The sequence below is a fragment of the Lathyrus oleraceus genome, chromosome 5 (assembly GCF_024323335.1).
Source record: "Lathyrus oleraceus cultivar Zhongwan6 chromosome 5, CAAS_Psat_ZW6_1.0, whole genome shotgun sequence".
Taxonomy (NCBI): domain Eukaryota; kingdom Viridiplantae; phylum Streptophyta; class Magnoliopsida; order Fabales; family Fabaceae; genus Lathyrus; species Lathyrus oleraceus.
This window is the reverse complement of record NC_066583.1, coordinates 104,839,418-104,867,391: the sequence shown is the minus strand read 5'-3', so window position 1 is coordinate 104,867,391 and position 27,974 is coordinate 104,839,418. Positions and strand designations below refer to the sequence as shown.

The following is a 27,974-nucleotide window of genomic DNA, read 5'->3' as shown; positions in this document are numbered from 1 at the left end:
CAGAGCATAACTAAAGCTAACATGAATAAACTACAAGAAATAGCTCCAGGAGCTAACTTTCAGTCACAACAACGTCTATACTCTTGAGTATCTGCACGACGCCCATGTAAAAGCAACATTCAAACAGAAGAGGTGCGAGTTCATTTCAATAATAACAACATAGAATGTAATATAGAGTAAAACATGTACACAATCATTCATAATAACATATTACATTCTCACGCCCAAATTATCATCAGCCTCTCATACAATAATACCATCATCATACATAGTCATATTTCACGCATATGATTCATTCATGCTACGCGACTCACGACAACGACAACGACTCATATGAGTGTGATATCAATTCAACATTTGGTTCTTCTTACGAACCCGATTCCCCCTTCGGAATCCCAAACTCCCGCTTCTGAGTTCTGGATAAGTCTTTCGTCCCCCTTCAGACCTATGACTTATCTCTTTTAACATATCAACAATGGATGTATGACATGGTAATAATGCAATTAACACAACAATTATAATAATATTTAGTGATCCACAATTGATCAAACAATTAAAATCATGCATAACATAATTCACCCTTATGGATTACCATCAATATAATCAAACATATCATCCCAATCATTCACAACACATCAAATAATTTGTCAATACAGACCTCGTCCATATTCGTCACATCATACACTTTTTTCCCACCTACTACCAACCTCTTATAAAATTGTTAAAACAATTTTATCCCAGAAACAAAGTTATAAATCTCTATTTCATCTACCCAATTCTTTGAACCACATCCCAAAATGATTTATGAGTTGAAAGTTATTATCGAAATTATGCACGAAGGTGTTACCAAAAAGTTACTGTTTTTCTGAAATTTCCAACTTGATTTTCATCTTCTCCAACCCCAAAAACATCCATGAAATCATCACCAAAATTATTTTACCCATGAAACAAAGTTATAGCCCTATGTTTCAGCTACCCAACTCTTCAAACTCCATCCCAAAATTATTTACGAGTTGAAAGTTATGATCCAAACCGTGCACGAAGACGTTACCAAAAAGTTGTTGTTTTTCTGAAATTTCCTGCATGATTTCCATCTTCTCCAACTCCAAAAACGTCTATGAAATCATCACCAAAATATTTTATGGTTTTAAGTTCAGTCATAAGCATACCTATATTAATCATTACTTATATTCATATAGTCACGAATCTATATACTATATTAATCCCTAAGACCTTCAAACATCATCAATAACGGACATACATGGACACTTTAAAACATAATTTTCATTAAACAAATATCTACATTCATCATCAATCCAAAGAGAATTAAACCTTCCTCTATCCTTCCATTCATATCCTTATTATTGAACCAAATTCCCACCCTTACCTTATAATTTCAGAAAAATCCAAGCTTTTGGCTATTCTCTTCCCTAGAGCTTCCGGAGGTTTTCATTCTTTTTCTCTTCTCTTGCCTCTTTTCTTCAATTTCAAAAGTTTCACCTACTATAAACTTTTTCCTTCACTTCTTTCCTCCTAAATTAAAAACCTAATTTATATCTTTCTAATATTCCACTAAGACCCAACTTATTACTAACTTACATTATTTATTTTAATTTTTCACAATTCACAATTTCTACCCCAAACTCATTATTTCCTTTTATTTTATTATTTTATTTAAATAATAATACTAAAATATTATTTTAATCAATAAATAATTATAAATAAATATACCAACCTCTAATCACTATCCACACTTTCTACCCAAGGGTCACCCATCCTTTTTGCCCTAACACATCTCAATTATCACACAAATAATAATTAGATACACATATAAAATTATAATTAATTAATATAAATAATATCTAGAAAAATAGGGTGTTACAAATCTCCTCCACTTAAAGAATTTCCGCCCTAAAAAATTATCTAAAGTGAACAGATTCAAATACGAATCCCACATCTGGCTCTTAAGCTCTCAAGTTACGTTTCCACCAGCTGGTCCTTCCCAAGATACCTTCATCAAGGTAATCTCTTTATCACACAACTTCTTCACTTCTCGACTCTCTATCCGTATGGGTGATGCCTCAATAGTCAAGTTATCTCTCACTTGTACATCGTCCACTTGGATCATATGAGACACATGAAACACATCATAAAGATTAACAAGTGACAGTTCTCCTATTCTTTTCAAAATCTTGTAAGGACCAAAACTTAAGACTCATGGATAGTTGTAGAACCAAACTTGTTCCAACAGTAACACATTGTTACATGATGACTGTAATTTCCCATGCTTCTTGCCGCTGAAGTATGCATGAAAGCAGGGTGAGTCAGGTACAGTTTTTTACCTCTCCTAAACCCAAACTCGAATCTCCAAACAATCCTCATTCCCCCACCCTAAACCCCAACAAGGATGGATAATTAAAACCCATACTCGTCCCAAACGACTTCGGGTTTCTCCGCCCTGCCACCGTCCATTTAGTGAAATCAATTTTTTAATAGATTTTTTTTCCAACATCAAATTACATTACAAATAATAAAATAAAATAATCTAAAAAAATTTCATACATACATTTCAAATGTTTTAAATAATAAATACAAATCAAAATATCAAAATATTGGCCACATACTTAATATTCTAAATTATCAAAACTAAATAATAATCTACATAATAAATAGAATGAGGTGGGTTCAGGGTAGGTACTAGTGTCCCAATTACCCGACCCATCCCCATAGTTTATAATCGGGAAAACCCAAATTCGAATCCAAACCCAATCAAAGCGGATTTTACACCGTCAACTTTAGGGCGGGTTCGGGTGGGTACCCGTGGGTACGTGTTTCGTTTCCATGCCTACACTGAAGTGCTTTATTTTTTGACCATTACTAATTTGTTCCATATCTATAGTGTGCCTGAATCACAGACAAAACATAGATTTTTTGTAGCAAACCAAACTAAAGGAGAAGAAAAACTCAAGAGAACAATAAAAATACCTAGTTAGAAACGATGAAAATACTATTGATCACGAAGCCCCTCTAGGTCGACCTATAACTAAGTTTTCATTTGGGGACATGGAAGAGGAACAAAAATTTGGTAGGGTGTGCTCCTTAGAGATGTCCAGTCAAATATCTAGGTACGACCTTGCAATGACTACTAGAGACCAAGAACAATAGTCTCAAATCAAGAACGGTAGAATGGACAGGATAATTGTCGCATTAGAAACAATAAAGAGTCATCAGTATTTTCAAAATAATAGTCGGATCACAAAAAAAATAATGCTCATATAAACAAGAAAAGGAAAACAACAAAAATTTTCATTCATTAACAATATTCTTACAAGCAAACAAAACGAGAGCATTCTGGAAGGACCAATGGGTACACAGAAAAAATATTATAGCATACAAGGAAAATTTCACACCAAAGATAACCACTTTTCCATCCATTATTTCCTTTTTGGGATGAATCTTATTCCTCGAGATTTTTACCCTGGGGTGATAAGATACTACATGTTTCAAGACAATCTCATAGGCCACATGCATGATGGAATAAATGAACCCAACGACTTTAGCATATTCTTTTGTTATATGAACCTAACTCCGTTCGCATATTCTTTAGTTATATGAACCTTTTCGAACTCCACCTCCTACAACTTCTCTTGAGATGCTTTCAAAAAATTCGGGCTTCACTGAGAGCCTTCTCCAAATCCTCTCATGTCTTATAAGAAGATTCCATAGCCCCGTCCACATTGGCCATATCAGCTTCCATATCAAACACCATCTTCAAGGAAGTATTTAAGTCCGTCTTTTTCTCTTTTTTTCGCATAGTCAACTACTTCACCTTCTTATCTAACAAAGAGAGATACCTGTCCATTTTCACCTTATTGCTAACTTCTCTCAGAAGTTTCACTGACTCAGTAAGTTCTTGAAGGAGTCTATCCCTTTCAACAACAAACACATAAAGGCGTTAGTTGAAAATTTCCTTATCCTTTCGAAGACTCCCAGGCTCCAAAACCTCATTGTTTCATATGGCTCCAAAAGCCAATAATGAAATAACCTTACAGATACGGTATGACATTTCTACCATCTCCTCTTAACGAACAATCTTCGCTTACCTGCAAAATATGCATAATCCTCTTTAGATATGTAATACTGAAGCCCCATATTCGGCGTAGGACCAAGATGGACAGGGAACAGTGAAGACATAATTGTCAGTGAGGAATATAAGCTCCCTCCATGATCCAATTTATCGAGCATGACACCTCATCTTGAGGTCTCTTAAAGTCAGGATCTCTAAAAGAAAGGACATCGTTTGTTCCCCTCCTTTGTGAACCTTCTCCAACCGCCCTAGACGAAGGCCTATGAATAGTCTCACCATCAAGCATGCGAGAAGATTCTTGTGCTTTTGCTTGATTACCTATAATACGGTGAAGACCTGTAGACAACTAGTGACCCCATGATCTACAACAAAAATCAAAGAAGTACAAAAGCACGATCAATAGTCAATATCTGACCGTAATCATGTTATGACACTCAAGCTCTCTAAGAGCACTATCCCTTATCCTAGAAGCATACAATATCATAGAAGATTTACATTGCAAAATATTTTAGTTACAAGACAACCTTTTTATGCACGTGTTTCCGAGGTCACCTACCCCTACTCAATACACCATTGATCTCTTCCCTAACTCGGATGACCTCCCAGGGACCTCGAAACGCTCTAATAAGACCGTACTCAACACTTCTACAACAATCCTAACCCCTTTCCAATAGCCCGGGGACCTCGAAACGGTCTAATAAGACCGTACTCAACACTTCTACAACAATCCTAACTCATTTCCAATAGCAAGGTCTTGGGGAAAATCATTCTAAGCTAGACAAACAATCCAATAAGATCGGTCCAATTCGAAGGCTCAATCCAGAATTTTGCCAACTTAAAGATGACGAGTAGGTAAACCTTCGCTAAGAGGTCGTACACAGAATCCGACACTACACTCATCACAATTGTTGGATTTACTGAGGTGGTTTTAATTGTCACTCAAATATAAATATGATCACACACCAAACCATGGTTTTAATTGTCACTCAAATATAAATATGATCACACACCAAACCAAAGTACAATTCATCTGACGCTTACAAATTGTATATTTCCAATCTCATTGACTTAAATTTTTTAATATTGATCTTATATGTACACCCCTTTTCACACTCTTGAAGACTCATACTACATATCGTCAACAATTAATCAAATTTTATATTCCACGCCAGAATAATAATGATCTTCATTATTTCCTTGTATAATTTTACAACTAACCTCCTTTCTACAATATAAATCGTCGTCCCATTAAAAAAAAGGTTGTCTCATTATTGAAGTGTATTTGTCATTTACAATATTTCATAACAGATGAATAGTATTAATTATAACAATGTTTAGAAGGAAAATAAATACATCTAGTAAATTGAAATGGACTTAGTTAAAGACACTTTTTAACACCGATGGTTATAATTAAGAATTAAAAGCTGTTATTAACATACTGTGAAAAAAAGAAAATCTTAGCAGCAGGAAGAATGGAATTGCATTGATTGAGTGGTGCTAGTATATGATATATCATGAGGTATGAACCAATAGCATCCAAGAAAAAAAATCCAATGAAAAATAGAAATCAAAATTACCAGAACATAAAATTCCAATGATCAAATTCACAAAACACCATTTCTCTTTCCAACAGCATAGCTTCTACTTCTTGGATAAGAATTTCCCAGCACAAGAACATCACCAACACCTTCACCCAAATCACTAGCCTTTTCTTCATCAATCCGACCCATTCCAACACTAACGGATTTGGGTAACCCGTTTGTAGAAACGGGTCGCGACGTGGCAGGTTCTTGCTTGAGAACCAAATCCATATCAATCCGGTTAACCAAAGTTCTAGCTGAAGCTGCTCTGATTAAGTCAACAAAATCCTCGCTATCACCAGCACCAGCAGATCTGGTAGTTACCGCGCTGTAACTTCTTGGTAAATTCTGGAATCTTCCAGTAGAATCTATTGGGTTGCTGTAATTCATGTTGTTACCGCACTTTGTTATGCTTCTTACGTACATGTCTTTGGCTTTACCTAGTACTCTTATCGGTGTTGTTATTATTCTCACAATCTTGTTCTGTTTTTGTTCTTTCCCACTTTTCCTCATCTTTAAGGTGGTTTCTTCGAGTTGAACTGAAAAACATACAAGAAATAAAAACTAGATAGGAGGAGTTGGTGAAATAAAGAGAAGATTTATTTATGTATTTGTTTATTTATTTATTTAATGAATGAATAAATTGTAGTTAATTTGGAAGTGTTAGGAGGGAAGGTGGGTATGAAGATGTGAATTATATTGAGAGGAGAGAGCACCTGATAAGATCAAAGTTGTTGCGTTGAACGTGTTAGCATTATACTACTAATAATAATGATGGGAGTTTATTATATTAAGTTAGGTACAAATAGGGATGAAAAAATATTCGTTTATAAAATCAGTTAAAGATAAAGATCATTTAATGATACTCATGAATAAAATTAATAAATATTTAAATATTTATTTTTTAATAGATACTGATGCAGATTTGATAATATATGTTTATGATATTCATATTTATTAATAAATTATAAATATTATTTAAATATTATTAATTTATTATATTTAGTATTTTTATCTTTTAAAAAATTAATCTTCTAAGTTTTCTTTGAAAGAAAATATTTTACATTTCATACGAATTATATTTGATCATTTTATATTTAAATTTATTTTATCATATATCGATTATTTCAATAATTTCATCATCTATTACTTCAATACTTTTAATAAATATATAAAATTAATTTTATAATTAGTTTTTTCAATACAAATTTTCTATAAAAAGTTAACATTATTCTATATTAAAACACGTGGATTATCCGCTCAACCTATATTTACATGCATACGAACAGATATATATTCTAATAGATGATACATATATCACAGTCTGTGTAGCCATTCCTCCAGGGCGGCTAAGTTGAAAAACATTACCACAAATTGAATAAAAATCTAATCATATGGAGGCTGAGCTTGACTCTTCTTTGTACAAGGCATAAAACCCTTCCAATCTTGCAATTATATTAATAATAATAATCAAAATATATTAATATTAATAAGAATAAATAAATCATTATTGGTTTATCACGTTTGTTGATTTTGTAGTAAGTGTGAATTTCTCAAGGGTATAAATATAGTTCGGGTATCTTAGTCAACACAGATGTTGAATCTCTCTACCAAATACCAAGTCCTTAGCATGTTCCGCTTTACCGTGTCTCGTTCATTTGTTTTTTTCGTCATTTACACTCAACTCAAGTAAAAAATAGGAATAAGAAAAAAAAGGACAGTATGCCGTACAAAACATTAGTGTTAGGCAGTAACCCCAACACTCAACAGTAATTTAACTGTACAAATTAAAAGTAAAGTAAGACATTAAACACTAAAGATTTAATTTAATAGCTAAAATAATAATAGGAGAATTTCTTATTACATTTATAAGCTTCTAAAACACCATGTGAACTTTCATATATGTCTCTTGATTCTGAAGATATATTTTTGGACACTCTTTATTTTTGAATAAATATTGACATATTTCAGATATATATTTTTGGAATTATTTTACACATTCAGAACACAGAATTATTTTTGATGATATTTTGAAGATATATCTCTGAAATATATAAGAATATGTTTTCTTTTATAATGAATTGTGTATTTGTTTTTAGATGAAATAACAAAAGTACAAATTAATAAAAGACAAATATTGCGTGTGTCGAAAATAATATAAAAATATAATAGTAAAATATTGTAGTAACAATGTCAGACATAAAGTAGAAACTATAACACTACATCAAAATAATAACAAGCTACTATTGGGTGTGCCTGACGACCTCTCCTCTACCTCGTCTGCCTCCTTTGCCATCAAGTATCCTCGTCCTCCGACGATGTCTACGGTACAACAGTGCCCCCCGTGCCTCCGCCACCATGACATTCAGAACTCGCCTGACAACAGATCCCTCAGGGAAGATGCCCTCGTTGATGTCTGACTACGCAATCTCCACTATACGACGACACCGAGGCAAGACATCCTCAGTATGATCTAGATGAGCCTGTTGCTCCTCTAGAATCTCCTGTTAAGTTGGTCTCGGCGGATCTTCTGGAGCAGTCAGCACCATGTACGAATGTGAGACCCTGAAGAACCACCTAATGTATCTGTCGACGAAGCTTCATTCGCTCGACGCTATGGTAGCTCGAGTCTCCTACGGTACCAAGTGACTCTCATAATCATCAAACATCTCCTCTATCTGTCTACGAGATAAGGCAGGAGGAGCTGAGACATCAGGGTGTCTAGGAATGGTCTGGGTGTACCCGAACTGCCACATGACGCGCTCGAGAAGATGATGAGTAATGATAGCCGATTTGCAAGCCAGCCATCCGGAGTATATCGATATGTCGTCAAATGGTCGCGTCTCACGGTGATCCACGTAGTTGTTGAAGTGCATGTCCTCAGCAACCAAACGATTAAGGTAGACTCTAAAAGGCTCGATCTCTGGTTCCCTCTCAGTGGGATAAAAGCACAGACACATGGCATTACCTCAATGTACTCATCCACACTCGCCCAGCCAACGATGTGCGGGATGTGCTGGAGGATCCAAACCTGAAATGAAAATAAAAATAAAAAGCATTCAAGGATCAAGATTTATCGGCAATGGTTTCATAAATATGAAATGAAAAGATAAGATAAAAAACATTTAAGGATCAAAATTTATTACCATGAGTAGTGTCGTGCTGCCTGTGACCTGCTTCATCCTCCACCGACATTCATCTCTCAACTTCGAATATAGATAGTGTTGGTGTAAGCCCTAGAGGCCAATACTTTTGGTACTTGTATCGAATTATTTATTAATAATAAAAGGCTTTTTCTTTATTACGTTTGTTTAATAAAGTCCCTAGAATAGCTAGTCTGTTTAATGTATCAAGTATGACTTAATCATGAGATCACATTAAACATAAGGACACTATTCTTAAAGTATCCGTAGTCGAGCTTTATTGTGAAGTGGGATGACATTAAAGCATTAAGACTATTATGTATATAGACTGATGATCACATCTCATGGATCATGGATAAGGAGTTATCAAGTCTTAAACATAGGTATGAATATTAAGAATAATATTTATACCGGATTGACCCGCTATGAGAATACTATATAGAAAGTTATGCAAAGTGTCATAAGTTATTCTCATGGTGATAATGGTGTATACCACTCTTCGACCTGAAACCACTATGGACCCTAGATGTAGAGTCGAGTGCTTTATTGCTGATCAAACGTTGTCCGTAACTGGATAACCATAAAGACAGTTGATGGGTACTCAGCGAAGCATGCTGAGGGACATGAGTGACCTAGATGGAATTTGCCCATCCTGCATAACAGGATAAATGTCTATGGGCCCAATATTGAACTGGATAAGGATGACACAGTTTATGCCTTGTATTCAATATAGACATAAAGGCAAAAGGGTAATTATACACATAAGTATTATCACAGAAGGAATTGTCAGATCACATGACATTTTCGTGTCTTGGGTAGCAGTGATGTGTTGCTAAATACTGCTCACTGTTTATTATGTTAAATACATGATTTAATATAATTGCCAATGCCGCGAAAACCTACAGGGTCACACACAAAGGACGGATTGATGAGAGATAGAGTAACTAAGGAACACCGTAAGGTACGGTGCCCTTAAGTGAATTGTAGAACATCGTAAAGGTACGGTGTACTTAAGTAGAATACGAAATATGGTAAGGTACCATGAGCTTAAGTGATTTTGAGCATATTATAAGATATGGGCCAAAATACACTTAAGTGGGCCTTTTAGCTTGAAGCCCACACAAGTGGTTCTATAAATAGAACCCTTGTGCAGAAGCATCGTTTACGGTTGCATTATTTTCGTTTTCTCTCTCTCTCTCTCTCACTCTCACTCAAAGCCTTCATTCGTACCAGTTAGCACTGAGATTGAAGGAATCCGTTCGTGTGGACTGAGCAGAGACGTTGTCATCGTTCAACATTCGTGATCGCTCTGTGGATCCGCATCAAAGGTTTTGATCGTCACAAGAGATCTGCACCAAAGGTTTCAATCGTCACAAGAGGTAAATATTCTATCACTGATCATGACCATTCGTAAGGATCTCTAAAGGAGAAAATTTTAATTTCCGCTGCGTTTTGGATCGCAATTCTCCTTCAGATAGTCCAGACAAGTCGCCTCCCAGTTGTACTCATGGATCCGAGTGAGATCCAAGAAGTACCGGAGGTATGCAACGTCAATATAGGTGGCACTCGTGTCCATAAAAATTCAAGTGCCAACCAAAAAAAGAAAATATGACCTCAAAGCACGAGCCTTATGTTCCGCCACCTGCTCAACATCACCATCAACCACCTCTGCAGCAACGATCTCCTCATCATATCTCTACTTTAAGAACTCAAACCTAACATGAGCACCCCTAGTCCTATCCACCTCCTCAATAGCCTTCCCTGGATCAGCCCTCAGATGCTCCACTATCATCTCAACTGCCTCATCTTTGGTCATCCTACCATGATCGAGGAACTTCCCCCTGATCAGAAGATGTAACAAACACGAGACATCGTCCAGTGTGATAGACATCTCACTATGCAGAAGATGAAAAAAAGACGTCTCATAATGCCATCTCTCCCGAATGCATTAGGCATCTCGTGGTTGACCAGAGTGTAACTGATGATGAGACTTGGAGTCTAAACCATCATGATCCAAGATCAACAGAAGTTCACAAGAGTCACACAAAATAAAAATGTAATTAAATGAAATAAAAAAACTACCTCCACAACACAGAACATCAATCAAATCCGTCTCCTTAATGAACTTATTGAATTCCTCCATTTCACCTTGTCTACTTCTTCCCCCAACCCCAACTCTTTCCTCTTTACTACTAACAACATTAAAATATCCCCCAAACTTCAATCTCCCCTAATACTACCTCTTCTAACTTTTATCAAATCTCTCCACAACTTTCTTTTTTTCACAACACAACAAGGAGCATAAATATTGACGAAATTATACTCTAAACCTTTCCAAATAGCACTAATTCTCATATAAACCTCTCATTTGAAACTATAATTTAGAATCAAAGAACTACTTTTCTACAAGATCACCATACCATCGGCTACCCCAACGGAACCAGTATATGTCCACTCCACCTCCTTATCACCCCACACCTTAACAACTAGGTTACTATCAATAATTCTTAGTTTTGTTTCGTGATGAAAGCAAAGATCTACCTCACCTGATTGAATGAGGAATATTACTCTCTTCTTTTTAGTGTTACTGCCTCCACCTCTGATGTTGTAGGATAAAATATTCATTTTAACGGGGCATTTGATTGCCTTATCATACCCTTTTCTATTCTCTGATCCAGAAATCCCCAATTTTATGATTGTCTCCCACACCTTGCTCGTCAGATTCGATTCCATATTCTCCATATTTTTTAAATGCATGTAATGATATCTGAATCATTTAAAGATTCACAACACTTCACCAATCCTCCTGAAAATTGTTCCTCCAGATGACGCCTTGGACGTTTTTTCTCCTTTCTCCCTGGCCATCCCTTTTTACCGATCAATGATATTCGATGTCTTCTTCATAACTTCAAATTTGTCTTTTTTTTTTTTATTTTGCTAACTTTTTTTACTTTTATGTTGAAGAATGATGAAATAAAAGGGGTGAAAGTCCGCTTGGCAATTGTCATACACTTCCCTCAGAGCTTTCTTTCCTCTTTTCCTTTTGGGATTAGCTTTTTTCATCTTTGAACATTCTTCATCAAAGATTAGTGGGCCTTCATCCTCTAAGCCCTTTTCGATAGGCCCAATTATAAAGTTTGGTCCATTACCTTTGAAATGGGCCCTTTTCTCACTACATCCACCTCTGATAATAGTGGCATCCTAAGTCTTTGACATAGACTCCTGGACCCTACTATAAGAAGTCTGAGAGTCTAGACAATTATCACCGAAGTTAGCAAATTCACTTGTCGACTTTTTACTTTTTAAAAATTGATTTTTGTTTTCTAGTGAAAGTCTATTATGCTTATTATCACTCTTTCTGATCAAATCCTTCGTCTTTCCCCACATACATGTTGACAAGTTACATCAATGCGAAAACCTCATAAACTGTCTTCCTCGTCACTCTTCTCGAAGGTTGTGCTTCTATCTTCTTCCTCCCAACTTACAGTACCTGGTTCGTAGGAATAAGTCACATCCTCCTCTGATGAAACTTGGGATTTCTTGAACATCATTATCCCCGACCCATGGAAGTCTTCTACCATCTTGATTATAAACATGTTATCATTAATTTTTACCACGAGGGCTTCATTAATCACTATAACGCATCTGGTTCTTATCATGAAACTAGCTACATCCAAGAAATCTAGTCTTGACGTACTATCGTCGCTGCAGATATAGTGACCCACTGTTTTGGAAATTTCTTCAAAAAAATTTGTAGTCCATGCATGACATGGAACTCCAAAGCATTTAATCCATGTCACTCTTTCTAAGTCGACGTCATCATGTTTCCATGCACGAATCTCCTTAAACAACTGCATGTGTCATTCCTTGGCTTCCTCTATGAAAACCTTTGTTTCCCCTTCTTTTCCTCCTTCAGCAGACATAAGTTTGAACCTAGTGGCGTAGCTTTGGTGGAGAAAAAACCTTCGAATCGCAGGGCTTCTTGAAAATCATAATCTAAACTAGGGTCTATCAATATTCCAATAAAAGCTTTCTCAAACCTTGTCAAAGCATATTCGTCCACTTTGAAGCTTAAATGTTCTTTTGGTTGGTTTGTGAGTTGATTTTCCCCTCTAATATCAACCATGACTATTTCCTTTGTTACCCCTGTATATGATCTTTTATGTGTTCCATATAATCTCCCTTTAACCTATTGACCGCTGTATTTTGAATCTACCCTAGCTCTTCCTCCCTGTTCCTCCCTTGCCTCCTTAGATCTCCATTGATCCCCTTTCAACACTTTCCTTTGAAACCTAGGAAGGTTCGCGAACAACTTTCTTCTCTCTATGAATAAATTATCTAGTTTCGTCGCCATCCTTCATTCACCTACCACGTTAAAATAATGAACAAATCCATACTTCTTCCCTCCTTTATCTTTCTTTGTCGGAATCACCACTTCATCAATCTCCCCAAAATCCTTGAGGTACTGGTACAAATCTTTCACCCTCATCTTCTTTGGGAACTCAATGATGAAGAAAGTTGTTGTATTCAGATCTCCCCTTCCATGACTTGCTCTTTTTGCTTCCAGACTACCTCTTCTCCCCACTGTTTGATTAGTAGAAACTTTGAACCAATCGTCATTATCTATTACCATCTGTTTTCCTCTTATCATTTTCGTTGCTGGAAATTTAATGGTTTTGAAAAAATTAAAGAGAAAAGAGAGTTTCTCTCTTTTTACGTGTTCAAAACACTCACGAGATTCACGTATTTATTAAGGAATAAAAATTAAAGAATATGAAAAAAGTGATAGTTGAAAGATTGGTGTGGTTGAAAAAAAAATTAAAAAATAATATGAAAATAACAATTGATACTAATTTATTAATTAAAATTTTACATTAATATGATTGTAGTTGGGAATTGAACTATATTATATAATCATAGTTTTCAGTCGTAATTTACCTAGGACAAATTTAATCTAAAGAAATAAACCCTAATTCTAGACCAATATACTACCTCCGTTTTTTATTATATGTCACTTTGGAAAAATATTTTGTACCACAATATAAGTCGTTTTATAATACCAATGAATCATTAATGTTATTTTTCCTATTATACCCTTAAATATTTATTATTCTCTGTCCTTTCAATCATGTTAATTTGTCTTTCCAATACCATTAATGAAGGATAATTTTGTAAAATTCTTCATAATTTATCTTTTTCATACCATAATTATTACATTTCTTAAAACGTGTGAAAAGTCAAAAACGACTTATAATAAAAAACGGAGGGAGTATATATCCTACTACTTGCCTAGGTTTTCCATCCAGAGCGCAAAGCATCACTATCAACAACAACCTTGTAGATTCCACCGCCACTTCTGACTTCTGAGGTAGGTCGTGTTCATTCCTGTAACTCAATTTTCTTTTCTAGAATAATAATAATTACTAGATGCTCTATTATCATTCTGAAATTACAACATGCTGTTAATTGAAATTCTAAAGTTTGTTCATGATTGTTTGCAGCAACAATGAATACGGTTAAGAAAATCAAGAGTGAGTCAACCGAGTTGCCTGACTGTATTATATCGTATATCTTTTCCAAGGTAAGTTTGAAGAATTTGGTGAAAACTAGTGCTTTGTCCAAACAATGGTATCTCGAATGGGGATTAAGGAAGGATCTCAATTTTGATCTCCATAACATGTTTGATTATAATCCAATTACAGACTTACCAATAGCCTTTCCACTCTTTCAACAACTTCAATCTCAATTTGCCGCAAGTTTGGATAATTTCATGCAGAAATATCCTGGTGACATGATCAGTTCAATCCGAGTTAATTTTCCATTATGTGTCGATCATACTTATGCCCTTGATGGATTGGTTCATAAAGGAGTTCTTAAGGGCGCCAATCGTATCGAGCTGCTATTGCCATATACATATAAAACGGACAAAAGTGATTTAAAAATAAGGCCATATTTATTTCCTTCCTTGTCTGGCCCTAATTCTCTCACATATCTACGCTTACGGAACTGCCATATAGCAACTATGGAATTTTCTTGGTTGAAGAATTTGAGAACTCTTGTGTTAACTCATGTTCCTCTGAAGCAGAATTCGCTTCCGGATATGTGTTTTAACTGCATCCGCCTTGAGAACTTCACTCTTAATCAATGTAGGTTTCTATCTGACATAAAAATAACTAGTCCAACCTTGCTTCATTTGAAGATTTACTGCGGCGGGCGTTTCTGGACAAATAATCTTGATATCATTGCATCAAATCTTTTATCCCTGGAATATTCTTCCAAGTTTTACACTCATATATACCACAAGGTGAACATTAACTCTCCTATGTTATCCAAGCTTACCTACACATGTGGTAAAATATTTAATCTGAGTTTTCTAGACTGACAAATGTTAGAAAAATTATGTTGAATGGACTCTCCAAAGATGGCGATGTCATAACTCGTTTGTTTTCTACATGTCTCCAACTGGAAGATGTCTCCATTAACATGTGCCGGTTCGATACGCGTGTTTTCAAAATCATCGGTGAAAAACTGCGTCGTTTGAGCATAGCTCATTGTTACCATAGGAAATACCGTAATTGTTACCATAGGAAATACAGTCCTTGTAAGTTGGAAATTCATGCTTTGAATCTCTCATCCTTTGAATATAGAGGTAACAAGCAGATTAGGAGCATAATCTCTATTGAGGCTCCAAAGTTATTGAAGGTTTTTTGGGATGCAGGTTTTAACAAGATAAATATATATAACTTTGCTACAATTGCAAGCTTACATCATCCTGAGAATTTAACTATGCATATGAGCCTTTCCCAGGTGAGTCACTCAAAACCCATATCATTGCTAGTTGATGTTTGTGTTTGTAAATAATTGCTTTTAATTCACTTTAAATGTTACTTGTGTAAACAGGTATCCAAGTTAATGAAGGAATATATGGATCAATATCAAAATCTTATACAATTGAAATTATATATTGGTGGAGCATATGATCCTAATATGGACTGCTTTTGGATTTTAGATAATGCAATGGCTTCTCAACATCTCCAAAAACTTTCTCTAACAATGAGTTATTCAACTTTTTAGTTTTCTGGTCATTTTTTTATTATGTTAATATTTTTCTAAATAGTCATATGCAAATCAATCTTGACTCGAACATGAAGTTTTAGTTTCCTCTTTTAAAATTTACAGTCTTTGTCTACATTTGCAGATAGTTTAATATGCTTAATAACTAATGAATACTAACTCAAAGATTTTGTTGTGTTCATCATCTGAGTTCATTCACCAAATTTCATTTTTTTTCCGAATAGATATCTTTCATGGCCACTGTGAAAGTTCCTTGTTTCATGTTGAACTTAAGAAGCTAAGCAGAGCGGAACAATAATAATAAATAACTCTTTTCTGGAATCAATTGGTCATGTTATTGATTGTTCTGTATAATAGTAATCTTAGGAGAAACCACTAAAGGAATTCAATTGATCTTTAGTTCATATTCTAATTCAATAGCCAGTTTTTCAATTGTTAGATACAAAACACTAATCTTAGGAGAAACCACTAAAGGAATATTAACAATATTTGTATTGAAATTAAAATCTAAACTAGAAAGAAATTAAAATGATGGTTCGTCCATGCCTAGCCTAAGAAAATCAATATTAGTTTGATTGCAAGAAAAAATAAATAAAATTTTGGTTTTCTTAACAACTAAAATTAAGAGTCTAAGACTTTGATTCTTGTCATCAACTTTACTCATGCAACCTTCATACCAATTGTTACGAAAAATTTTATTTTTTTGTAGAAAATACTAAAACTAGTAGTAATGTCCACTTTCACCGACACATTATCGAACTCTAAATCCATATTTTATATGTTTTAGCAATTATGTCTATTTCTAGGCCCTTTTAAAAGAAAAGTATTTTATCATTTGATTATGAGATACTTTCACAATCTCATAATCAACTTTTTGAATTCCTATATCGGACATTGTTTATACCTTTTCGGTGCATAAACGATGTCTCTGTGTTTCTACTTTCGTAGCAAACATTTTACTTTAAAAACAAAAATATCATGACATTATAAGATTTCTCATTACTATCAATAATTAGAAGATTTTCACAGGGTTTGTCGGTATGAAAATCCTTATGTCTCAGACCCTAGAGCGTTCTACTCATACATGTTTAACAGCAAAACAACACAAGCCTGATATGATTCATACATGTTTATAATAACGATAAATGAAAGAGATGGTAAATCTTGAAATCACAGAAAATACTATTAAATAAACTTGCTCCATTGAGTCTTGAAAATATAACGATGTTTAAATAAAAATACATAAAACTATAACAATGTAAAAGTTGAAATTTCGAAAGTATGATTTGTTTCTCTCAAGATTCCTAGGTTATTGATCTCACCTGATCAGGAGGGCCTTCCACGGTCTTGGTTAATGGGCCGGAGAATGAAATGAGAGGGGGGTGTACCTGCAAGATGCTCCAATGCTTAAGTCAGAAAAGGTACAGAATGAGGTTATCAGAGTGTGAGTTAGAATACCTGCCCCTTTGCCATGAAAGGGGTATTTATAGTGAGCCCCCAGCGCTGGACCAAGGCTCCTAATGGGCTGGATTAGCTAGGCCCAAGGAGGAGCTGCCAGGGGACGCGTAAGAAGCGTTAAGACCTAGACCAAAGTCTGCCCCCTGGTCCAACTGCCCCTATCCCTAAGGCGACAATATAGGGGAGTTGGGTGACGTGGTGAGTGGGATGCCGTTAGGGCTCTGCCCGACACAACTGAGGTGCCCGCGACGTGGGTTGACGGTGAGTGGATGGAGATCGTATGAGGAGGACCCGCTCGCTGTCCGACACGTGTTTAAGGGGTCGGGGGGACGTTCGTCGGGCGGACTGTCGTCCACCTGACGTATCCTCGTGGTCGTGTGGACATGGTCGTTTGGATGTGGGCTTGGCGAGCATTGGGCCGTGCCGTGCCTAGGGTCATGGCCCAGTCCGGAACAGGAGCCCCCCAAGTCGAGTCTCTGAGCCAGAGGGATGACTTATGTTTCAACTAAGGGTTCCCCGAGGCGATGGGGAAGCTTGATCGTTAGATAGGCGAGGTCGTACCAGACCTATTCATGACCGACCCTTTCTTCGGGAATGTCGGGGATGGAGGTGATCGGTTGATCTGCGCCTTCCTTGTAGTAAACGTGGGTATGACGCGGGGAGGTGGCGTCTTGGTGAGTCGAGGAGACGGATAGGTGCTCGGGTCGTTTCAGCTTCTCATCTTTGACAGACGTGTCTCAGAATTAGTGGGGTCGCTTCGTTTCGCGTGCAAAGACGGCGTAGGCAGGCTAGGCAATGATGACCTAGCGTGTTGGTCCACGTGCCAAGCCCTATAAAAGGGGGTTGAGTAACTTCATTTCCACTTTTTCTTTTTGCTCACGCGTTCATCGGAGTTCTCCACATTCTCTCTCGTTTGCTCTCTCAACCGTCTGGACCGCCGTCTCCGCCCGTCCTCCTATCTGAACCACCGTCTTCTGCTCGGACACCACCGTACCTTTTCAACTCGACTATGTCAGGTATGGTTTTCCACTGTGACCCATTCTTTTTCCTTGTTGTTTTCTGTCAAACGCATGCTATTTTCGTAGAAATGTGGTTAGGTTTAACTTAGGGACAGTGTAGTGGACTGTAGGTGTATATTGGATGGTAGAAAATAGGGTTGGGATCCTACTGTACCGGGCATAAACTTCATATGCCGGGCAACACCTGCGTAGGTTGTATGAAGTTTATGCCCGGTCTCCATAGAATGCGCGGGCCACCGAGTTGAGCACGGTTAGTGTCCGTCGCCGCTACGCCCTTTCACTTGACCTGCGGTGGAAGGGTGGATTTGATACGACGTCGAATTCACTCTTTCTGTCTGCGTTTCAGGTGTTACCGGGCGCTTACGACCGAGGAAGGAAGATTCTGGGTCCTCCACCGACGACGCGACAATCGCTCGTCTCCCTGTCGGGGATGGGAGTGTCCGAGATGGTACCGAACACGCCTCCTCTTCCGGGCAGGTCGACTTCTCCTGGGTTGCGGACGAGCCCTTGGAGGAGGAATCAGACTTCTGTGACGAAGCCATCACTGCTCACGCTATGGTCGAGGCCATAAACCGGGAGGATCCACCGAACTGGTATTGCTGCGCCCCCAAGGAAGAAGACCGCATTTGTCATCATTTCCCGGGGAAGCAGTTCACCATGTATGAATTTGCTTTTCGTGAGGCGGGGATGAGACTGCCCTTCAGCTCCTTCCAGATGTCGGTCTTCAAGTGGCTCCGGCTGGCGCCGTCCCAACTACATCCTAATGCCCTCGCATTTATGCGGGCATTCGAGTTAGTTTGCCAGTTCCTCGGCATTGGTTGCACCCGGGCTCTCTTCTTCCACGTGTTCCATCTCCAGAGGTCCGGTTCCCGTGGCCGCCACAGTTGGGTTTCTTTCAAGCAGCCCGTGCGTCTGTTCAAGACGTACGAGGATTCTGTTCGCCATTTCAAAAGCCGGTGGTACGTGGTGATGCCGATTACCCGGGCTGCCCTTCACTCTCTCTACTACTATCAACGGGAACCCAACGGGGAGGAGACGCTGATGTCGAAGATACCGCTGAGGTGGCAGCGTGATCATTTCGATCTCTCCACAGCGCATTACCGGGTCAAGTACGCGATGCTCGGCGAGGAGGATAGGCTCGCGTACAAGAAGCTGGTCGATTACGTGCAGAGCTTCAGCTTGGCGTTCTGGGCGAATCGACAGGGCGTGCCCTACCTGGATGAGGCCGGGGAGCTAATCACCGAGACGCGTTATATCAATACGAAGGCTCTGCTCGAGTGTGATACCGAGGAGGAAGCTCTGGCGTTATTGAGTAGGCAGACTTTGTTTAGCTTTTTATTTCTGTTTATGACTTCGGTCGCTAACGTTTGTGTGTAATTTATTTGCAGGTGCCATGCCCAATGCTCGTGATCGGGTGCTGAAGCTGGCGAATCAGGTCGGCGCTCCTGACCGGGTGCCCAAGAAGAAGAAGAAAACTGCGGCCCGTGTCTCGGAGATTGCTGGCGATGCCGGGGTCGGTCCCTCGCAGGCGGCGAGCGTGATTCCTTCCTCTCCTCCTCGGCTTAACCCGATCACCATTCCTGATAGCAGTCCGTCGCCAGCGGCTTCTCCCCTCCATAAACGGAAGCGTCCGGCTGGGGGCCTTACCAGGTCGTCTCCAGGAGGTTCGCATGGACCGGGCAGCTATCTTCTGCCTCCCTGCTATGTGGAACGGTCGTTCTTCAAGGCCGAGGAGTCGATTGCTGTGCCTGCGCCTGAGGCCAAGGCTATTCTGGACCAGGATGTTGCTGCCCGGAGGAAAGATCTGGCCAGGGATATTGCTGCCGTCATCCGGGTGATGGAGACGGCCATGGTTCTGACCGACACTTCGGTCTCCACCGCCTCGCTGGAGGAAGCCCTTTTGCAGGTTCGGACAGAGAAGGAAAGACTATCTCAAGATCTGTCGGACTACAAAGAAGAGCATCAGCTGCAGGAAGGGCTGCGCCAGAAGCTGGAGGAGGTGGAAAGGGAGAGGGACCAGTTGAAGGCTGCTAAGGCGAGCCTGGAAGAGCAGGTGGTCGACCATCAGAAGCTGACCGAGGACAACGCCTACCTACGGGCTCAGGTTGAGTCTCTCGAGGGAAAGGTCCGTCCTCTGGCAGATGAGACCGAGGAGGAACGCGCCTTTGGCTCGCGCGGTGAGCTGCTAGGGCATATTCGGACTCTCAACCAAGATCTTGTGGCCTGCTTCAAAGAGGGTTTCGACAATGCTGTCGAGCAGCTCGGGCTTCTGAACCCTGAGTTGGTGACGGAAGGGTCGGCCTATAACTGCTGCGTCCGGGATGGTGAGATCATCTGCCCGTTTGAAGTGGAGGAGGAGCTGGGGGGAGAAGAAGAAGAAGAGGATGAAGAGGAGCTCCGAGCGGAGTCTTAAGTTTATATGTTTTTCTTATCATGGCCTGCGTGCCTTATGTATTTTGGCCTTCGGGCGTTGTAATATGGCCTTCGGGCGTACTTGGCTTCGGCCACTCTTATCGTTTTTAATGCATGAATATTTTCGTTATCATTCATTGTGCTCGTTTGTGTCTGATACTTGTTTGTATGAATTCGTACTCTGCTCGACTTTGTTAATCTCCTCGGTTTAGGGAACCGACGAAGTGTCGGGCTTTGTGCCCGTGGGTATCGAAGCCCGGGTCCGTTGTTCGAACCCTGGTCCCGAGGCTTGGGTCCTCCCATCGCGAGCTGGGTGCCCTGCCAGTCTTGGTACTTCGACGTTGAGCCTTGGTCAAGATCCCAACCGTCGGGGAGGGTTGTGTTTGTTATGTGACCCCGGATCGTTCCCGGGTCTCGTGGTTCCTCCCTGGGGTTTTGGGGACGAAGAGCGTGGTCGTACCTGCCACGTCTCCCCGTGGTGTATTTAGCTGTAATATTGTCTAAGTTTTTCTGCGTTCCATGGTCGAGCGAGTTGTTCTCCTTGTAGGTTTTCTAGGTAATAGGCCCCGTTGCTCGTTTTGTCGCGGACGCGGTAAGGGCCTTCCCAGTTGGCCGCCAGTTTGCCCTCTCTCGGGTTTTTCTGGTTTCTTCTGAGGACCAGGGTGCCGACCTGGAACTCTCTTTTTATGACTTTCGCGTCATGGCGTAGTGCTATCTTTTGTTTGAGGGTTGTTTCCCGGAGAGCTGCTTCGGAACGTATCTCCTCGACTAGGTCGAGCTCGGCTCTAAGGGTTTCATCGTTCATTTCCTCGTCTAGGGGCTCCTCTGTCCTCCTCGTTGGCGTCCGTATCTCCACCGGGATGACTGCCTCGGTGCCGTAAGTTAGTCGGAACGGGGTTTCCCCGGTGGTAGAATGTGGTGTCGTGCGGTAGGCCCATAGGACGCTATGTAGCTCCTCGACCCATGCCCTCTTTGCCTCGCCGAGTCTGCGTTTGAGGCCACGTAAGATTACCCTGTTGGCCGCCTCTGCCTGCCCGTTCGTCTGCGGATGCTCGACAGACGTGAAATGCTGTGTGGTGCCCAGGCTGGCGATGAAGTCCTGGAATCCTCCGTCCGTGAACTGTGTCCCGTTGTCTGTGACAAGTGCCCGGGGTATACCGAACCGAGCGAGGATGTTGCGTTTGAAGAACCGGAGAATGTTCTGCGCGGTTATTTTAGCCAGTGCCTCCGCCTCGATCCATTTGGTGAAGTAATCCACCCCGACGATGAGGTATTTATTCTGATATGATCCGGTGACGAAGGGTCCGAGGATGTCCATGCCCCACCACGCGAAGGGCCATGGGGAAGACAGTGATTTGAGGTCGTTCGGGGGTGCGAGGTGCATGTCGGCATGTCGTTGGCATTTGTCACATCTTTTGACGTGCTCTTTCGAATCGTTTTGCATGGTCGGCCAGTAGTAGCCTGCTCGAAGGGCTTTTCGTGCGAGCGATCGTCCGCCGAGGTGCTGAGCGTTAATTCCCCGGTGTATCTCTCCAAGTATGTCGGGGACTTTCTCTTCCTCGACGCATTTGAGTAGTGGGATGGAGAATCCTCTCCGGTAGAGTTTGCCTTCGAGGAGTACGTACGAGCATGCGCGTCGTTTGACAGTGGTCGCCTCTTTCGGGTCAGCCGGGAGTTCGTCTCGTGTGAGGTAATTGTAGATGGGTGTCATCCAACAGTGGGCATCTCCAATAGCGTTGACCTCGAGTGGAGGCGGTAGTTTGTCGATGCTGGGCCGCGGGAGAATTTCTTGGATTACTGATTTATTCCCACCCTTTTTCCTCGTGCTGGCTAGTTTCGAGAGAACGTCTGCTCGTGTGTTGTGCTCGCGGGGTATGTGTTGAACTTCCCATTTTTCAAATCTATCAAGTTTTTCTTTGACGAGGGACAAGTACCCGAGGAGGTTGTCGTTCTTGGTTTGGTATTCTCCTCGCACTTGTGAGGCCACGAGCTGGGAGTCGGTGGATATTTTTACCTCTTTTGCTCCCAGGTCCTCGGCTAACCTCAGGCCTGCGAGGAAGGCTTCGTATTCGGCTTGGTTGTTTGATGTTGGGAACGCTAGCGCTAACGATACCTCTATCAGGATCCCTTCTTCATTTTCGAGGATGATCCCGGCCCCGCTGCCTGATGTGCTAGAGGCGCCATCGACGAAGATCGTCCATTTGTGGGCGCTTTCTGCTGGAGTCGGGCAGTGGGTCATCTCCGCGACGAAGTCGGCCAGCGCCTGAGCTTTCAAGGCTTTCCTACTTTCGTATTGTATGTCGAATTCGGAGAGTTCTAGTGACCACTTGAGCATCCTCCCGGCCATATCCGGGCGCCCGAGCAGCTGTTTGATTGGCTGATCGGTCCTCACCTTTATCGTGTGTGCGAGGAAATAATATCGTAGTCTCCTCGCTGCGTTGATGAGGGCCAGGGCGACCTTTTCGATTTGCTGATATCGGAGCTCGGGACCTTGGAGTGCTTTACTCGTAAAATAGATGGGCTTTTGTCCTTCGTCGGTTTCTCTTATTAGAACGGCGCTGACGGCCTCGGTCGCCACGGATAGGTACAAGTATAGGGTTTCCTTTTCTGATGGCCGTGACAAGACCGGGGGTTGGGACAGAACCTTCTTTAGATGGAGTAGCGCTTGCTCGCATTCGTCGGTCCAGTCGAAGGTAGCCTCTTTGCGAAGGAGTCTGAAGAATGGCAATGCGTGCTGGGCGGACTTGGCGATGAAACGGGAGAGTGAGGCGAGCACTCCATTGAGCGACTGGATCGATTTTTTGGTTTTCGGGGTCGGAAACTCCGAGAATGCCCGGCACTTGTCGGGGTTGGCCTCGATCCCTCTTTCGGTGAGATAGAAACCGAGGAACTTGCCTGCCCGGACTCCGAACGTGCATTTCTCGGGGTTGAACCTCATTTTACACTGTCTCGCCTGTTCGAATACCTTCGTAAGGTGTCGAGCATGGGTTATTTCCTCGTGTGATTTAACGATCATGTCGTCCATGTATACTTCGAGCATGTCCCCTATTTCGTCCTTGAAGACTTTGTTCATCATGCGTTGGTATGTAGCGCCAGCGTTCTTGAGCCCGAACGGCATCACGTTGTAATAGTAGTTGCCCGTTGGGGTCATGAACGCTGTGTGTTTCTTGTCCGCGGGCGACATAGGGATCTGGTTGTATCCACTATATGCGTCCATGAAGGACAAGAGTTTAAAACCTGCAGAGTTGTCAACGAGCGAGTCTATATTAGGGAGGGGGAAAGCATCTTTCGGGCAAGCCCTATTAAGATCAGTATAATCAACACACATACGCCATTTTCCATTATTTTTCTTAACGAGGACTACATTAGAGAGCCAGGTTGTGTACTGGGCTTCAGAAATAAAATTTGCCTCTAAGAGGTCTTTTACAGCTCGCTCGGCAGCCTCTGCCTTTTCGGGCGATTGCTTGCGTCTACGCTGTGCTATGGGCTTGGCTGCCCGGTCTACAGCTAGCTTATGACACGCGATCTCGGGGTCCAGCCCGGGCATTTCTGCGGCATTCCACGCGAAGAGGTCGGAGTTCTCTTTGAGGCATGCTACTAGCTCTTCTCTTGTTTCCTCGGGTAGTCCCTTACCTATCTTCACCGTCCTTTCCGGATCGTCCCCAAGAGGAATGAGTTCGAATTCCCCGTCGGGGATTGGTCGGACCGGGTGTTCGAGAGAGCGTTCCTTGGGGAACCTCCCCTCTTCGGTCTCGTCCAGCCCGACGCGACAGTCGAGGTCGATGGCGTTGACTCCTCGGGCGGGATCCTCGGTCTTGAGTTTTTTGTTGTTGCAGTTGCTCTTCGTGCTGACTACGGCCTGTCCTTTTACTGCGGCGTCGTAGCATCGCCGGGCTGCTTCGATGTCACCATGGATGGTGACCACACGTCCCAATTTGGTGTAGTATTTCATCTTCAGGTGGACGGTGGATGGGACCGCAGTGAGTTCGGCCAGTGTCGGGCGTCCAAAGATGCAATTGTAGAGAGACGGACAGTCTACGACCAGGAATTGGATTTTGACTTCCCTGGCCGTTTCTTGTTCGCCGAAAGTGACGAGGAGCTCAACATATCCCCACGGTCTGGTTGTTGCTCCGTTGAATCCTTGGAGATCTGATCCGACGTAGGGGGCTAAGTTGGTCTTGTCTAGCTTCAGAGTCTTGAAGAGGTGGACGTACATGATATCCACTGAGCTGCCTTCGTCGACCAGGATGCGTCGTACGTCGAATCTGGCCATCTTTGCTCTAATCAATAGTGGGATGGCCGAGTTCGGGGATCCGCCCGGGAGTTCCTCCAGGAAGAAGGATATTGGGTTGGATTTTCCCCGGTATTTTGTCAATGTCGCTTTCTGCTCGGGGGCAGTCAGTAGGAGTTCGTCGAACTTGCGTTTGACGGAGAGGGCCGCGGATTCCCCGTTAGTTCCTCCTCCTGATATCACCAGTGTGGTAGGGAAGTCTTCCCAGGGGCTGAGTGCAGTGATCTTGCCCTCGGGCAATGGTTCGGGGGGGAAGAAATCTTCCGGTCGTGACACGCAGAGGGCCACTTGATAGGGAGAGTTGTCGGGGGGTGTGTTTTCCCGGGGTCTCTTCTTCTCTGGCTCGTCGTGTCTGGGAGCTTCGTTCTTCCTCGTGTACTGCTTCAGGTGCCCTTCTTGGATTAAAATTTCAATCGCATCTTTCAGGTGGACGCAGTCTTCGGTCACGTGTCCGTGACTTCTGTGGAACCGGCAGTACTTTGATTTGTCGGTGTGGGGCTTTGGTGCAGACGGTTTTGGGAACCTGACCCTGCCCTGCTTAAATTCAGAGTTGATACATTCTGCGAGGATACGCTCTCGAGGAGCTGTCAGTAAGGTGTACTCGCTATATCTGCCCGCGGGGCCTCTTCCTTCCCGGAGCTCGCGAGGTCTTTCTTCTCTTCGTCTGTCTCCGTTGCGACGGGAAATGCTCGTGTCCTCGCGTTTTGAGTGCTCGGTCTCCCCAGCGTTACGTCCGCTGCGGGCATTGTGTGCCACCTGCTTTTCCTCGTATCTGATGTAGGCCTGGGCTTTATGCAGGAGCTCGTTTAAGGTGCGGGGAGGCTCGATCCCTACGGCTCTGCTAAGTTCACTGCCGGGTAAGAGACCTCTCTCGAGGAGATACTTCTTCATGTGCTCGGTGGTATCTACCTCGACAGCTTCCTGGTTGAATCGCTCGATGTATGAGCGCAGTGTTTCATTCTTCTTCTGCACTATGGCTTCAAGGGTCGCCTCAGTCTTGGGGTGCCGACGGGAAGCTGTAAAGTGCCGGGTGAACATGGACCTCATGACTCTCCATGACGTAATGGACTCAGGGGCCAAGCTTTTGTACCAGGCCATGGCCCCTTTCCTGAGGGTCGTTGAGAACAGTCGGCATTTGAGGTGCCCGGTTATATCATTGCGGTAGTCGAGCATCGCGTTGACGTTGTCGACGTGATCGTCGGGATCTGTAGTCCCGTCGTACACAGCTAGGTTTGGCGGTTTCTCCATGCCTTTGGGGAGCGGGGCTTCCATTATTGCCCGAGATAGGGGGCAATGCAAATCTTCCTCGTCGCTCCTTAAGGGAGACAGTTCGTTGTTGTCGGGGCTGTGCCCGCGCCTTGGTGATGTTCTCGCTCGACCACCGTCACGATGGGCGCGTGCCCTGCTGGCGTGGGGTTCGGGAGAGCGACGTCCTCGCTTCTTCGTTGGCTCCGGACGTTGTTGTATCCTACTCACCGGCTGGGGCCGGGCCTCTTGTCGTTCGGCTTCGAGGGCCATGATTCGTTCGTGCTGCTGGTGGAGCATAGAACCGGCCTGATTGAGGGCATTCACCATGGCAATCATTACGGCGTCTCCTTCAACGGGAACGGGAATGGGATGAAATGTCTCTGCCCCTAAATTGTGGGCGTGAGAGACATCTCCGTTGTTTTGGGGCTCTGGAGACGGGGTGGATGGATGACCGTCCCGAACGTCCGCCTCATGGGATGGCGGGCCGTCGTCCATGTTGTAGTTGACGAGGGGACGGCTGTGATCGCTATGTTGTTCTCCGGCCATGTTGGAAGGACAGAAATGAATGAGCTTTTGATCCTCGTTTGATGAAGATGGGGATAGCTAGTTCCCACAGACGGCGCCACTGATCTCACCTGATCAGGAGGGCCTTCCACGGTCTTGGTTAATGGGCCGGAGAATGAAATGAGAGGGGGGTGTACCTGCAAGATGCTCCAATGCTTAAGTCAGAAAAGGTACAGAATGAGGTTATCAGAGTGTGAGTTAGAATACCTGCCCCTTTGCCATGAAAGGGGTATTTATAGTGAGCCCCCAGCGCTGGGCCAAGGCTCCTAATGGGCTGGATTAGCTAGGCCCAAGGAGGAGCTGCCAGGGGACGCGTAAGAAGCGTTAAGACCTAGACCAAAGTCTGCCCCCTGGTCCAACTGCCCCTATCCCTAAGGCGACAATATAGGGGAGTTGGGTGACGTGGTGAGTGGGATGCCGTTAGGGCTCTGCCCGACACAACTGAGGTGCCCGCGACGTGGGTTGACGGTGAGTGGATGGAGATCGTATGAGGAGGACCCGCTCGCTGTCCGACACGTGTTTAAGGGGTCGGGGGGACGTTCGTCGGGCGGACTGTCGTCCACCTGACGTATCCTCGTGGTCGTGTGGACATGGTCGTTTGGATGTGGGCTTGGCGAGCATTGGGCCGTGCCGTGCCTAGGGTCATGGCCCAGTCCGGAACAGTTATTTATAGGCCTTATTACATGAATATAATACTAATTTCATGTAATTGACCTTCATTGGTCTTCTACAACTGATGAAAACAACTAGAATTTGAAGAGGTGTGAGAAAGCGCATTGAAAGCTTGGAATTCGAGGTTGGAACTGGGCTCATTATGACTTGTAATTTCCATTATGGGGTGGTCGTAATGGCCCTTAATTCGATGTATCGGTTCCAGAAAAGAAAGATGGGTATAAACCCATTACGATCTGTAATGCTGGCTATGGGGCCTGATTTTGTGTATTGGGAGCTCATCTTTATGCATTCATTGCGCGATTGGCCCTAATTTGTATCCAACTTGCCTAATCATGTCATCTTTCTTCTAGAAATCTTTGAAACACAGAGAAACACAAGATTAAAACCCACAAAAATATATATCCAACTACTAAAATTTAACAT

General features: G+C 42.2%; 3 protein-coding genes across 4 annotated transcripts; 1 reads left to right on the top strand and 2 right to left on the bottom strand.

Annotated features, from left to right (window-relative positions):
- Positions 1-5,544: 5,544 nt before the first annotated feature.
- Positions 5,545-6,486, bottom strand: LOC127088009 (uncharacterized). The gene is made up of 2 exons (XM_051028919.1): positions 6,384-6,486; positions 5,545-6,206 (listed from the first exon to the last, which is right to left on the bottom strand). Exon 2 carries the CDS (start codon positions 6,178-6,180, stop codon positions 5,692-5,694), a length of 489 nt encoding a protein of 162 aa, XP_050884876.1. The 5' UTR covers positions 6,181-6,206; positions 6,384-6,486; the 3' UTR covers positions 5,545-5,691.
- Positions 6,487-13,842: 7,356 nt separating this feature from the next.
- LOC127084664 (uncharacterized) lies at positions 13,843-15,999 on the top strand. 2 transcript variants are annotated; one of them, XR_007788766.1, is made up of 3 exons: positions 13,843-14,178; positions 14,312-15,617; positions 15,711-15,999. XR_007788766.1 is itself a non-coding variant. In XM_051025158.1 (2 exons), the coding sequence occupies exons 1-2, from the start codon at positions 15,210-15,212 to the stop codon at positions 15,882-15,884; spliced, it is 582 nt and encodes a 193-aa protein (XP_050881115.1). In that variant the 5' UTR covers positions 15,195-15,209; the 3' UTR covers positions 15,885-15,999. The 2 variants fall into 2 exon arrangements, 1 of the variants encoding a protein (XP_050881115.1); XM_051025158.1 differs by lacking the exon at positions 13,843-14,178 and having other exon boundaries at positions 15,195-15,617.
- A 5,258-nt stretch (positions 16,000-21,257) lies between these two features.
- Positions 21,258-26,858, bottom strand: LOC127079029 (uncharacterized). The gene is made up of 2 exons (XM_051019445.1): positions 23,166-26,858; positions 21,258-21,815 (listed from the first exon to the last, which is right to left on the bottom strand). Exons 1-2 carry the CDS (start codon positions 26,856-26,858, stop codon positions 21,258-21,260), a joined length of 4,251 nt encoding a protein of 1,416 aa, XP_050875402.1.
- Between the last annotated feature and the right edge of the window lie 1,116 nt (positions 26,859-27,974).